Source organism: Alosa sapidissima, chromosome 15 (assembly GCF_018492685.1).
Source record: "Alosa sapidissima isolate fAloSap1 chromosome 15, fAloSap1.pri, whole genome shotgun sequence".
Classification (NCBI taxonomy): Eukaryota; Metazoa; Chordata; class Actinopteri; order Clupeiformes; family Clupeidae; genus Alosa; species Alosa sapidissima.
In genome coordinates, this window is record NC_055971.1 from 21269768 (window position 1) to 21283241 (window position 13474).

General features: G+C 39.6%; 1 protein-coding gene across 1 annotated transcript; it reads left to right on the top strand.

Annotated features, from left to right (window-relative positions):
• The first annotated feature begins 12048 nt into the window (after positions 1-12048).
• LOC121683722 (olfactory receptor 4E1-like) lies at positions 12049-12981 on the top strand. The gene has a single exon (XM_042063479.1). The coding sequence runs from the start codon at positions 12049-12051 to the stop codon at positions 12979-12981; it is 933 nt and encodes a 310-aa protein (XP_041919413.1).
• Positions 12982-13474: the final 493 nt, after the last annotated feature.

Consider the following 13474-nt stretch of genomic DNA (forward strand, 5'->3'; position numbering starts at 1 on the left):
ATATTAGAGACCGGTCTTTATTTACCTCCTACGACAGCGAGACGGGTCAATATTAGAGACCCGACCGCTAATGGGACATTATGTGTTTAAATAGGCCTAACTAGCTGCTTTCCTTTTTAAATGATATACGTGGTGTATCTACATTGTGGGCTTTACTTTTAGCCTTTGTAAACCATGCACTTCCTTACTTGTTGTAAACACCTTTGTTGAAATGCAAAATGAATTAAAACTAAGGGAGTAAGTGTGTGTTTAGGAATTAACATTGGCTCAGATATCTTGTTTCATGTGTAATGGAACAGTTTACACTCACTGACAGCACTGACAGGACCACTAAAAACAATGTGAGCGATGTGACAGTGTTGGTGAACAAGTCAACAGCAGATAAACAGTTTTAGCAAACAGAACTGTCCCGGTCCAGTGTTTTTAAGGATGCATCATACTTCTACCGGCAAACCATGCATTAGCTAAATGTTAGCGCTGTGGCCAACTAGCTTAGCTCCTCTTAGTATGATCAGAAAATTAATGGGATGACAGTCAAAAGAGACAATTACATTGCTGTTATCAATTTACAGGGTCATCCCTATGTTCCCCGGGTCCTATGTTCCCCGCTCGGGGTTAGGGTTAGGATTATGGTTATGGTTAGGGTTTTAAAAAAGGGTCCTATGTTCCCCGGTCCCATACAAAGCGGGGAACATAGGACCCGGGGAACATAGGTACGCTCCCCAATTTACTCGGCATAACCCAGTGTATGTTTCACAAATAGACCAACAATCAAATTAGCCTCCATCATTCAACCAATGCTAAAATTATTTTACCTTTGGACGTAAAAAAGCTGGTGACCAGTGACTCTAAGATTAACGTTTGCCTACTGCAGTAAAAACCAAGCATGTCCGATAAACATTCTCGGGGCAAGTTTGTTTACCATCAAATTGACTTCGTAAAGGTGAAAATCTTGCATAGTGTAACTTTAAAGATCGCCGAGTTGCCCTGCTGGCGCATCGTCACTAGTCAAAAGCTTATTCAAATTTAGTAGGATGTCCAGTCCACATTGGTAGTGTTTTCGCAAACGTAGAGCGCATGGCGCAACAAGGTGTTCCTAGGTTTCTTAAAGCCCCCTGTGTAAGAAATTCTCCCATCTAGTGGTTAGGAGTTATATAGCAACCAACCTCTCAAGCGCTGCCTCGTTAAGAACTACGGGAGCCGTCACACATCAAAACTGACACTAGTTCTGGACTCCTAGCACATCGAAGCATAAACTTCTCTCTGAAAGCGTAACTCTCGCCAAAATGCATCCTAGGGTGTTTTTGTGAATGTACACCAGTCAAACTTTCGTTTAAAATAGTGTTAATTTAGTCAGACGAGACGAGAGAAAATATGTTCGTCAACGACCTTTTTTTTCATGACTAAGACGAGACGACTATCTTAAGATGCATTATTGTTGACGAAAAAAGACGAGACTAAAATGTTTTGCATGAAATAAAAACTAAGATAAAATCTCTCTTCATTTTCGTCTACAAAATGAGAAGACAGAATATCTAGCTGTTACGTTTTAAAAATATTCCGAATGAGTAATACGCAACAGCTTTCCTGTAGGCTAGTCTACGTGCTGTTGCTGCAACCCTGTGGCTGCAACACGAAACTACATGGAACAAGAACACTGCCCAGATAGCAATTTCCTTTGGGCCGGATCCGCATAAAAGCCTTTAGATCCGCCTGTAGCGGACATACGGTATCTGACTGTGGGCCAGGTCTACTCCTGATACAGGTTTCAGCTCTGCTAGCAATGCTGTTTTATCACCGGTTTACAGATTTGTCCCAGGTCCAATTTCCGCAACTCAACTGGAAGTCAGGAGATGCGTTTAAAATACAAAACACTGATTTGGCCCAAACCTGTGATACGGATATGAGCCGAAGGACCGTTTTTTCACAGCAGACCCAGGTGGTAATGATATTAATTAAGGTGTTGATTCTGCTAAATTGACTGTCCTTTCCCTACTTCATTGTCAACTGGCTGCTAAAGAAAGGTATTTTGGAATGGCACAAATTTAGAAACCATGGGGGTGCACTATGTTCCCATGGCCACTTCATTTCTACAGTAAGGCTGGAAAAGAAGATATAGTTGGCTCAATATTGATCATATGTTCGTTTCATTATTTTTATTATTACCTAGCAGTGGTAAAAGTAGTCAATTGTTGTTTGTGTCAGATCTAACAGTGCTATGAAACAACCCCATATTCTTGCCACGCATGCAGAAGTCCAAGCAGTAATGTTAATCAAGGATCTTTGGTTTGCTCACTATCAATCTTTTGACATGATTTGCCAGCCTGGGGTTGACTAGGACAGCCCAACTTAAGGTAGTATCTGCTTTTTATCTCTGTTGGTTTATTCAGAGACAACAACAAGCAACCGAGCGATTGATAACTTTACTATTATTTTCCAGCAACAACAACTAGCTTAACTTAAACAAAACAGCCATCACAATAACTATTTTGGAAAAAACAGTGATAACGCTAACAGGATCACTGATGATAAAAAACGAGTGTAATTGTGACTTAGGCTATTTGCAAAAAGGAATAAATGGCTAATGTTTATTTTGTGTTGTTTCAGATTGACCATGGAGATGACTGAGGAAGACAGCCTGAATATCGATGGGAACAGTGGAATTAACACGACTTAAACTTTGTCTGGGATGGCACTTCTACAGGCAGGTTGTTGAATAAAAAAAATAATAAGACACTTATGTGTAAAGTTTTTTTACCCCCCTTGTGTTTGTAGCCTAGCTTATGTTTATCAGTGGAGCTGTTGGGAAAACGTTACGAACTTTAGCCTGGGTGAACCTATAACGAACATGTTAGCAAATGTGTAGCAAACAGATTTTTCAGGATAATTAACCCTAATTAACAATCACATTTCACATGTCAAATAAAGCCGGCTGATGTCTGATAAACGGGTCCGTACCACACACATTAAGCGGACCCGTATTGCATATGATAAACAGATCTGGAACACGTCAGTAACACAGACTACCATACGGAACTGGGCCAGTCTTAGCCCTTATTGGTACCAGATCCGTCAAACGGATCCAGACCAATTTTGGACCGATGTGCGTTTGGACGCCGGATCAGGTCCATTATGCAGATCCGTGCCGGACGTTGTGGTAGGTGTGGCCCAGTTCCGTCCCAGTGTATGTTTGCTATCTGGGTGGAGATTTCAAGCTAACTACCTAAGCTTTATGCCACAATGCTACATACCCAGAAGTTGAAGCTTCTCTCATACATATTAACATCTCCCAGAATGTCCATTCGAAAATGTTCATCATGTAATGTCAACTATTTAACTAGTTAGACTGATGATGCAAAGTTTGCTAGCAAGTAAGCTAATATGGAAAGTTCGCTAGCAAGTTAGCTATGGCTAAGATGGAGAGTCTGTTTGGGGAATGTGTTGTGTTTGGGCGCATATCGCCATCTAGAGAGGCGGAGTAAAACATTAATACTTTGGCCTATTATATTTTACCACATCTGCTCGCGGACCACTTGGGATAGCTTGCGGACCACCAGTGATCCTTGGACCACACTTTGAGAAACACTGGTCTACGAATATGACCGTGGTCCAGTCGAATCTTTTACTGTCGGTCAAATCCCAGCCGAGCTATAACTGTAGCTCGACTTACCTGTGCATGTAAACATACTAGAGCCCGACCGATTTATCGGCGGGCCGATATTAGGCATTTTCAAAACTATCGGTATCGGCATTTATAATGGCCCATAAATGAATATTTTAAAAAATAAAATAAAAACGGACAAAACACCCTTCAACCATGTCATGAGTGTTGCCGTTGTATAGTTTGTCCACCAGAGGGCACTCTACACCGTCCCTGCTGGCAACACTGGTGTATAACGCGCCACACATCCTGCAACCTGCTGATCCAGCCAGAGTCGGGCACATAGACAGTAAAATAGGTCGGGCAGAGAGAACCAGTTATCCGCGAGTGAGATCATCAGTGAAGTGTGTTCATGGTGATTTGGTCACGAGGCCTACATTGCTTGAATAACAATTAAAAAAACAATGTCCAGTTTTGCTGCTGGTAAATAAGCCGAGAGTGAAGCGGAATTAGCTAGTCATTATGTTACGTTGTTACAGTTGACTGTCCTTTTAACTTTTGACAATGTTCACTCCTCGCACGTCTAACTTACATTTTACAATGCAGGGACTGTAACTACAGATATACTAGTTATAAATACAGTAATCATTACTTTATTTAGGCAGAATAAGTTTGGGGAGCGTACCTATGTTCCCCGGGTCCTATGTTCCCCGATATTTGTATGGGACCGGTGAACATAGGACCCTTTTTGTAGAAAAGTCCTATGTTCCCCGCCTTGTATCTGACCACGGAAATTGCATGGGATATGCTTGCGAGTGCAAACGGTAGCACAACACACACGAGCTGCACCTCTCACCGAAGAAACGCGCAACTACATGCCTTTTTAAGTTGATATTTAATTGGTTTGTTTTGTTCATTTTTCCGTTCGCTGGCACGCTGCAGGGGGGATTGCGCGTTGCTCCGAAGCCCCTTTGGTCTGACTCGTAAATAATCCAAAAATGTCCCTTTGGGTCTACAGCCCAGTAGCCTATAGTTTGATATCTCTTTGTTCCATTAAAATTAATCCCATTCTTCCGACAGATCAACCAAAGGCTATTTTAGATCACCTCCTTCACCTCTTGTACAGAATCAACAATGACATGCCACGTGCAAAGACAATGACAAGCTTGGGACTGAAGCCATGCAGACTCGGCTATACCAGTGTTTCTCAAACTTTTTTTCTGGGGACCCACTTTTTAAAAATGACAGACTATCGCGACCCAACTCGTGACTGTGTTAGTTAACAAACTAGATCAGTGGTTCTCAAACTTTTTCTTTCATTCCCCACTTTGAGGGGGCATTCTGGAGCCCCACCTGTCCCTCATCGCTCTAAGAAAGTGGTAGGTCAAGCTTCAAATTGGCAAATTTATTGAAATAATGACAAGTTCTAAATATATCATCTTCAACAGAGTTAAAATCAGCTGGTGCTGCAGATAGAATAATAAATAAATACATAACACACATATTTCTGTTTTCCAGCAACATATTAGGAAGCATAGGCCATTATGCATTGTACAATATATTCAATGAAATGCCAACATGCTGCATTAAATGGATCATAATCCAGTCATTCTGAGCACTGCTGGTTGGGAAATATTTTTTAAATAAACTTTGCAGGGATGTGATGTAGGCCTACTGTTTAATACATGGGATCACAAGAGTGCCTCCCAAGCAGACGTTTCAGCGATTTCGCTCAGAAATCTCAAAGGCATAATACTGTCGCGATCGAGCCTGTCCCATACTCAAGTTTTTTTTGGTGAATGCAGTAATCTTATTTGCTAGGTGAGGTAGGTGCTTGTCTTTGCCTTGTAACTGGACATTTAACTCAAATGTATCGCTAAGATATATCAAATATATCGCTAAGATAGGCCAGCTTCGTCAAGAAATGTTCATTAGTGAACGTGCTTGCAGATTCAAACATGCGCTCTTCCTCCAAGAGGAGGCGACTCGGAGCTCAAACACGCGCGACAGCACTTTACCTCGAGAAAGCCACCTTGCCTCGCCACTCTCTCACGCCACTGTCTTTTCTAGAACCTACGGTTACAATTTAATAAATTAAACATGACTATATCACACTGGGCTCCGCACTGCGCATCTGTGCAAAGAACTTCAGTTCGCGGCGCCCCCTCTCCTTCCCTCATCACAAACAAAGTGTGGGCACGGAGCAACAACAACCCGCGCCTTGCCGTGCGGCTGCAGTCTACTTGGAAGCAGCGGGGAACATAGGACCCTTTTTTCAAACATAGGGATAATAATAATAATAATAATAATAATAATAAGCTTTATTTGTATAGCACCTTTCATACACAGAATGCAGCTCAAAGTGCTTTACATTTGAAGCATGTAACACAATAATAGTCAGTCAGTCAGTCATTATCAATCACTTTTCTTTGCTGTTTATGATCTACTCAGCAACATATCAAAAATATAGAAAATGACGTCATAAGACTGGCAGCCTTAACCCTCTTACCCCCCCACAAGCACGCCATATGGCAACTGTGGCAAGGAAAAACTCCCATATTCCAGGAAGAAACCTTGAGCAGAACCTGACTTAATAGGGGGAGCCCATCTGCTTCTGGCTGGCTGCGCCCTCCAATAGTAGCAGATGTAGAATAATCTGAAAATGTAGTCTACAGGATAAGATGAGTTAACTAAAAGCTTTCCTGTACAGGTATGTTTTCAGATCTTTTTTAAAAATATTTACTGAACTCGCCTGCTTGATGTACAGAGGCAGGGTGTTCCATAGTTTGGGGGCATAATGGATAAACGCAGCTTCTCCACTTTGTTTGTGGAGCACTTTGGGTACGATTAAAAGATTAGAATTGGATGATCTAAGTTTCCTTTGTGGTTGATAAGATATTAAAAGCTCAGAGATATATGAAGGTGCTATGCCATTCAGAGCTTTGTAAGTAATTAACATAACCTTAAAATCAATTCTATAGGAAATAGGGAGCCAGTGCAGTTCAGCCAACACAGGGGTGATGTGTTCTCTCTTCTTAGTCTTAGTTAAAAGTCTAGCCGCAGAGTTCTGTATGAGTGCCAATTTCTTTAGATGTTTTTTGGGAAGACCAGTGAAAAGTGCATTGCAGTAGTCTAACCTGCTAGTGATAAAGGCGTGAATTAGTTTTTCTGCATCTTGTTGAGTTAAAAAGGGCCGCACTTTGGCAATGTTTCTCAAGTGGAAATAGGCTGTCTGAGTAACTTTACTGATATGGGGATTAAAACTTAACTCTGCATCTAAGATGACACCGAGGCTTGTTACTTTTGGTTTGACCTGGTGTGCCAAGTTCCCCAGATTACTAAGAATAATATCTCGCTTTAGTTTTGGTCCAACCAGAAGTACCTCTGTTTTGTCATCATTTAGTTTCAAAAGGTTTTTGCTCATCCACTGATTAATGGAGGATAGGCATGCAGTGAGGGAGCAAAGGCCATCTGGGTTAGTTGGCTCCACAGAAATATACAATTGGGTATCATCTGCGTAGCTGTGGAAGTTTACATTATGCTGACTTATGACGTTTCCCAATGGAAGCATATATAGAGAAAATAGCAGGACACCAAGGCAGCTCCCCTGGGCCACACCAAAAGGCAAGTCATGTTTTTCAGATACATGATCTCCTAGACTGATATAAAAATCTCTGCCAGTAATGTAGGTTTGAAACCAGTTTAGAGCATTATCAGAGAGACCCACCCACTTCGCAAGGCGGTGAATTAGGATGCTATGATCAATGGTGTCGAATGCCGCACTCAAATCCAGAAGAATAAGGATTGAGACTTTGTTTGAGTCAGTAGCTAGTCTGAGATCATTGACTATTTTTACTAGAGCCGTTTCTATGCTGTGATTTGATCTAAAACCTGATTGGAATTTTTCAAGGATACTGTTTTCGTTGAGGAAGGTATTTAACTGATTACAAACAACTTTTTCAAGTACTTTGCTCAAAAACGATAGATTTGATATAGGCCTGTAGTTGCTCAGATTGGTATGGTCAAGATTTGACTTTTTAAGTAAAGGTTTCACAACAGCGGTTTTAAAAGCAGTTGGAAATATACCTGTTTCTAATGAGGTATTTATTACCTTGAGAAAAAAGGGAGCTAAGCTATCATATACTTTTTTGAGGAATGTAGTAGGGATTGGATCTAAAACACATGTTGAGGAGCCGGTTTGAGTTATAATTTTACCAAGCTCAGATTGAGTAATAGTGCTAAAGGACCTTAATTTTGGGGGGCTGTTTTTGGGTGTACTATCAAACATATTACTTGTGTTACCAATAGCCTCCCTTATAGAAATGACTTTGTTTTTGAAGAAGTCTGCAAATTCTTCGCATCTTAGAGAGGATGCCTGACTGAGTGTATCAAAAGGTGTTTGATGCAATAGCCTATCAATGGTAGAGAACAACACCCTAGAGTTTCCACTGTTTTCAGCAATTACCTTAGAGAAGTGGTTCCTCCTCTCATTCCGAATAGCTCTATTATAATTTGCTATTTTTTCTTTTAGAATGGCACGGTGAACCTGTAACTTAGTTTTTCTCCATGTTCTCTCAGCTTTCCTACATGATCTTTTTAGATCATGGATATTTTCGTTCATCCAAGGTGTCAGTTTGCTACAGGGCCTTTTTTTAGTCTTTAAGGGTGCCACTCTGTCAAGCAGAGCGCCTAATTCACGATTGAGAGCCTCTACCATTTGATCAATGGGATGATGTAAAATATCTAAATTTATGGAGTCTATAAGAGCTATGAACTGCTGTTCTGCTCTAATGTCCAAGAGTCGCGATTTGATTGCAATTTCGGGATGAATTTTTGGAGTATGTAGTACTATATTAAAAGATACACAATGATGATCAGACATATTTATATCATTTACTGATAAGTCTGTGACTTCTATCCCTCTAGAAATGACTAGATCGAGGGTGTTGCCAAGGTTGTGGGTGGGTCCTGTAACATGCTGCTTTAGCTCTAAACTGTCCAACACATTAAGGAACTTACTGGCTTTAACATCAGTTGTCTTATTGACATGAATATTGAAGTCGCCATTTACAATTATCCGATCATAGCTAGTGATGATGAGCGACATAAGTTCAGAAAACTGATCGAGAAAGCCAGTCCATAGTTTAGGAGGGCGGTACAAGGTTAATAGAAGTACAGCTGGGTCAGCCTTCAGAGTGAGGGCAATATACTCAAAGGAAGCGAATTCGCCAAAGTTGACTCTAGTGCAACTATATTTGTTTGAGAGAATGGAGGCAATTCCACCACCTCGTTTGCCTTGTCTAATTGAGTGGAAGAAATTATAATTTGGGGGACAAGTCTCAACAAGAACAGCTTCGCTGTCTGAAGTCAGCCAGGTTTCAACAAGAAACAGAAAATCCAATTTTTTTTCACTAATAAAATCATTGATTGCAAAGGTTTTGGTAGTAAGTGCACTTATATTTAGTAAACCCATGTTAGCTGAAAATGTTTCTGGCTTTTGAGGAATATGCTGAGGTATGGAAAGAATATTTGTTAGGTTTCTAGTTTTAAATTTGTCTTTTCTTTTTACTATACGTTGGGTAGAAATCAACGTTGGAATAGAACTATAACCCCACTTTGTGGTTAGCTAGTCTATGATGATTTTTAATTTAGAATTTAGCAATGGATAACGTCATACTGCAAATTGTAAAACATACGCTTTCAAAATAACAGGCCGGGGAGAGATGATACGTCTCACTGCTATAACTGTCACACTATTAAAGAAATACATCTTCAGTCACATTGTAGACATAGAGAAAAAGTATCAAACGTAGCCTAGCTTGTGCAAAACGTAGCTTGTGCATAAAAGTTAGCTTTTCTTTTACACGTGTGTGAAATCCAATGACGCCAAGTGCGTTTCAGACTGTCGTTCAGCCGCAGCATTAACGAGTTAGGCCTACATAATGGATTTAGATCACTAAATAGTAGGTTTTAGAAGGCAGGCAGCATCTGATAATTGAAAATGGTTTGATGTAGCTTGATGAAAATAATTTTAAAAGTGCAGGTAAAGGGTAAGCAAGCTGACATTGTAATTATAAGGTCGCTTATAAGGCAATAAGGACTAATTATTACACACGCACACTAAAACATTTAGGAGTGACCTTTATCTTGTTTAATGATAATACAAATGATGATGATAGTAATAATGTCATCATTATTTTTTGTAATTATTAAGTCTTAGTTCAAAGTTATATTTATGAAGCTTACCAAGTCTTTTAATACTGGTAATTTGATTTGGTTGTTGCTGTTATTGTGTTTTTGTTCAAAAGACTAAGTTTCATATCTTAAGTTTCTATTTTTAGACATTTTATTTATCAGAACTTTAATATATTTCGATGTTCCTCTGTTCCACTGTGACAATATTATTTAAAAATAAACAAGTTTGTTTTTAAAATGCATTATCATATTATTTTAGTCAATACTCATAAATAACTACAAATAACTAATGTTAGGGAAATCTGTTAATGTTTTGTCACGCGTTTCTGAAAAAAAAAAAAAAAATATATATAATATATATCGGCCGATATATCGGAATATCGGATTTTTAAATACTCAATACAGGTTGGAGGTCGACCATCTGACCACGTGGTGCAGGGACAACAACCTCCTGCTGAACGTCAGCAAGACCAAAGAGATTGTTGTTGACTTCCGGAGAGGTCACACCCAACACCTGCCACTGACCATCGACGGTGCTGTGGTGGAGAGAGCGAGCAGCACCAAATTCCTGGGGGTGCACATCAGTGAAGACCTCTCCTGGACCACCAACACTGCATCACTTTCGAAGAGAGCTCAGCGCCGCCTGTACTTCCTGCGGAAACTCAGGCGAGCAAGCGCTCCACCAGCCATCATGACTACATTCTACCGAGGCACCATTGAGAGCATCCTCTCCAGCTGTATCGCTGTGTGGGGCGGAAGCTGCACTGAATACAACAGGAAAGCCCTGCAGCGCATAGTGAACACAGCTGGAAGGATTATTGGTGCTTCACTCCCCTCCCTGAAGGACATTTACACCACCCACCTCACCCGCAAGGCGACCAAAATTGTGAGTGATGCAAGTCACCCCGCTCACAATCTGTTTGATCTACTGCCCTCTGGGAAGAGGTACAGAAGCCTGCGCTCCCGCACTACCAGACTCACCAACAGCTTCATACACCAAGCTGTAAGGATGCTGAACTCTCTCCCTCCTCTCCCCCCTCCACCCTCAGCTACATAACATCCTGGACATTGGACCCACAATGGCCGCCTGCACTACTCCACTTGCACACTTGTACACTTTACAACTTGTTGTTGTTGTCCTGAAAACACAACACTTCTGCTGCTCTTACATAACTTGCACCACTATGCCACTTTCTTTCTTACTTAGGTCAAACAGAACTACCCAGGCCTTTTATTGGCCTGACTTTGCACTAATATTTTATTGACTGTCTATGCACAATTTCAACCAAATTTTGCTGCTCTTATTTTTTTCATTATTATATGTGCCCTCTTATTTACTTATTTACTTACTTTTTTGTTTACTTGAATGTTATGTTTGTCTGTGGACTTAAATTGGTAAAATATGTCTTGTCTTCACCGTGGGATAGTGAGAAACGTAATTTCGATCTCTTTGTATGTCTGGAACATGTGAAGAAATTGACAATAAAGCTGACTTTGACTTAAATCAACAAATATTTGTATCAGTATCGGCCTTCAAAATCCTTTATCGGTCGGGCTCTAAAACATACTAACTGACAAAAAATCAGAATGAGTAATTATAACAGACGAGTAGCCCTGTGGACACAATATTGTTGGAAAATTGATATGTGTGAAACACTATTTGACTCAAATGGTAATAATTTGTTATATAAAAAAAGACTAAAATGTGTTGACTAAATCTGACTAAGACTAAGATACCTTTAGTTTTCTTTTGACTAAAACTAGACTAAAATGACGAGACTTTTAGTTGACTAAAACTTGACTAACAAAAATTATATTTGAATGACTAAATATGACAAAGACTAAAAAGGACATTTCGTCACAAGACTAAGGCAAAAAGGCAAAGTGCCAAAATTAGACAAATTATAGTAATATTTACAGAAAAAAAAGTTTTGATTGCTGTATTGGCTCATTTTCCACAAATCAAAATAGATGTCATCTAAATTTAGTTCCAGTCACATGATAAAGATTCTCATGGCTCCCCAATATATGCAACTTCTGCAGGGTATGTATCTCAGAACAGTTGGGATGGGTATCCAATTTCACAAAAGATAGGCTGTGTGAATGAATTTACTATTTCTGATCCTAGCTAAATCATATCAAGCCAGGTAAGACAGAAGAAACAATAACACATACATATTTTTACAACCTTTTTTTACAACAAAAAAAATGCTGTCTTGATTTTATTTTGTTCCCATAGGTGACGTGCAACGATGGAAAATATTTCCTATGACAGTGACACTCTTACAATGGAAGGATTAGACATTTCTGAATCATCCACATATCCAGTGTTTTTCACATTACTCTTTATCTATATTGCACTGCTAATAACCAATATTGGTGTTCTTGTTATCATAATTGCAGAAAGAAGCTTACACCAACCTATGTATCTACTATTCTGCAACTTGTCTGTCAATGATATTCTAGGTAACACAATCTTAATGCCCCGTGTACTGTTAGACATGGTTTCTAAAGAGAGGTTAATTTCATATAGTGCGTGTGTTACACAGGCGTTTTTCAGTCACACTTATGGCTCGGCTTCACACACCATACTAATCGTAATGGCCATTGATAGATATGTTGCGATATGCAATCCATTGAGATACAGCGCAATTATGACAACCAAGGCAGTTGTGACTTTGTCTGTGTGTGCTTGGGGTTTTTCAGTTGTATTAGTTGGTGTATTACTTAGCCTCACAATCAGGCTGTCTCGCTGTAGGTCACTCATTAAGCATGCCTTTTGTGACAATGCATCCTTGTTCAAATTATCATGTGAAGATGTTTCTATTAATAATATATATGGGCTGTTTTACACTGTGCTGCTGTTTTCCTCATCAATGGGTACCGTTGCTATTACTTACATTAGAATTGCTGTCATATGCTGGACAAAGAAAAATGCAGAGCTCAACAGCAAAGCCATTCAAACGTGTGCAAGTCATTTAGTCTTGTATCTGATCATGCTCCTGATGGGATACATAATCATCATCATGCATCGGTTCCCAGAAAACCCATTTTTAAGAAAAATCATTGCCATTCTTTTTCATGTTATACCTGCCCATTTAAATCCAATTATTTATGGCCTACAGACTAAACATTTAAGACTGAAAATTTTGCAAGTATTTGGTAGAAAAATCAATCCCAGTTAATCACCTTTAAAACATTGGAAATGTTGTCCTAAAAGCAAACTATAAATTCAGAGAGATGTTAAACATGAATTTTAATTTTGAAGGTGCATTGTTCATACTGATAGCAAGGTTGAAGGGACAATGTAAGGTTTAGGGGACAATGTATTTCTTCTTATAACATCTACTTCATTAATATATACTCTCCCCTTGCTATTTTAGAATTCATTCTGAGGTATTCTGACTGTATTCTGATGTGTTTCTTGTGTGTGTCTTGTGCGGATGTACAGTATCTTCATACGTACATGACCCAGGTGTGACCATGCATAGACTAATTGAAAACACATATGCACACATCTGTTAGTTGTTTTTCCCCCTTGGTGTGCTATACAAGAAGCCCAAGTAAACAGCTATTTACAATGTTTTACTAGTAATTTGATTTACTAGTTAACAGGTCAGAATGCCTCAAGCTCAATTAGGAGTTTATGCCTTCAGGTCTGCAGTCAAAACAGATGCA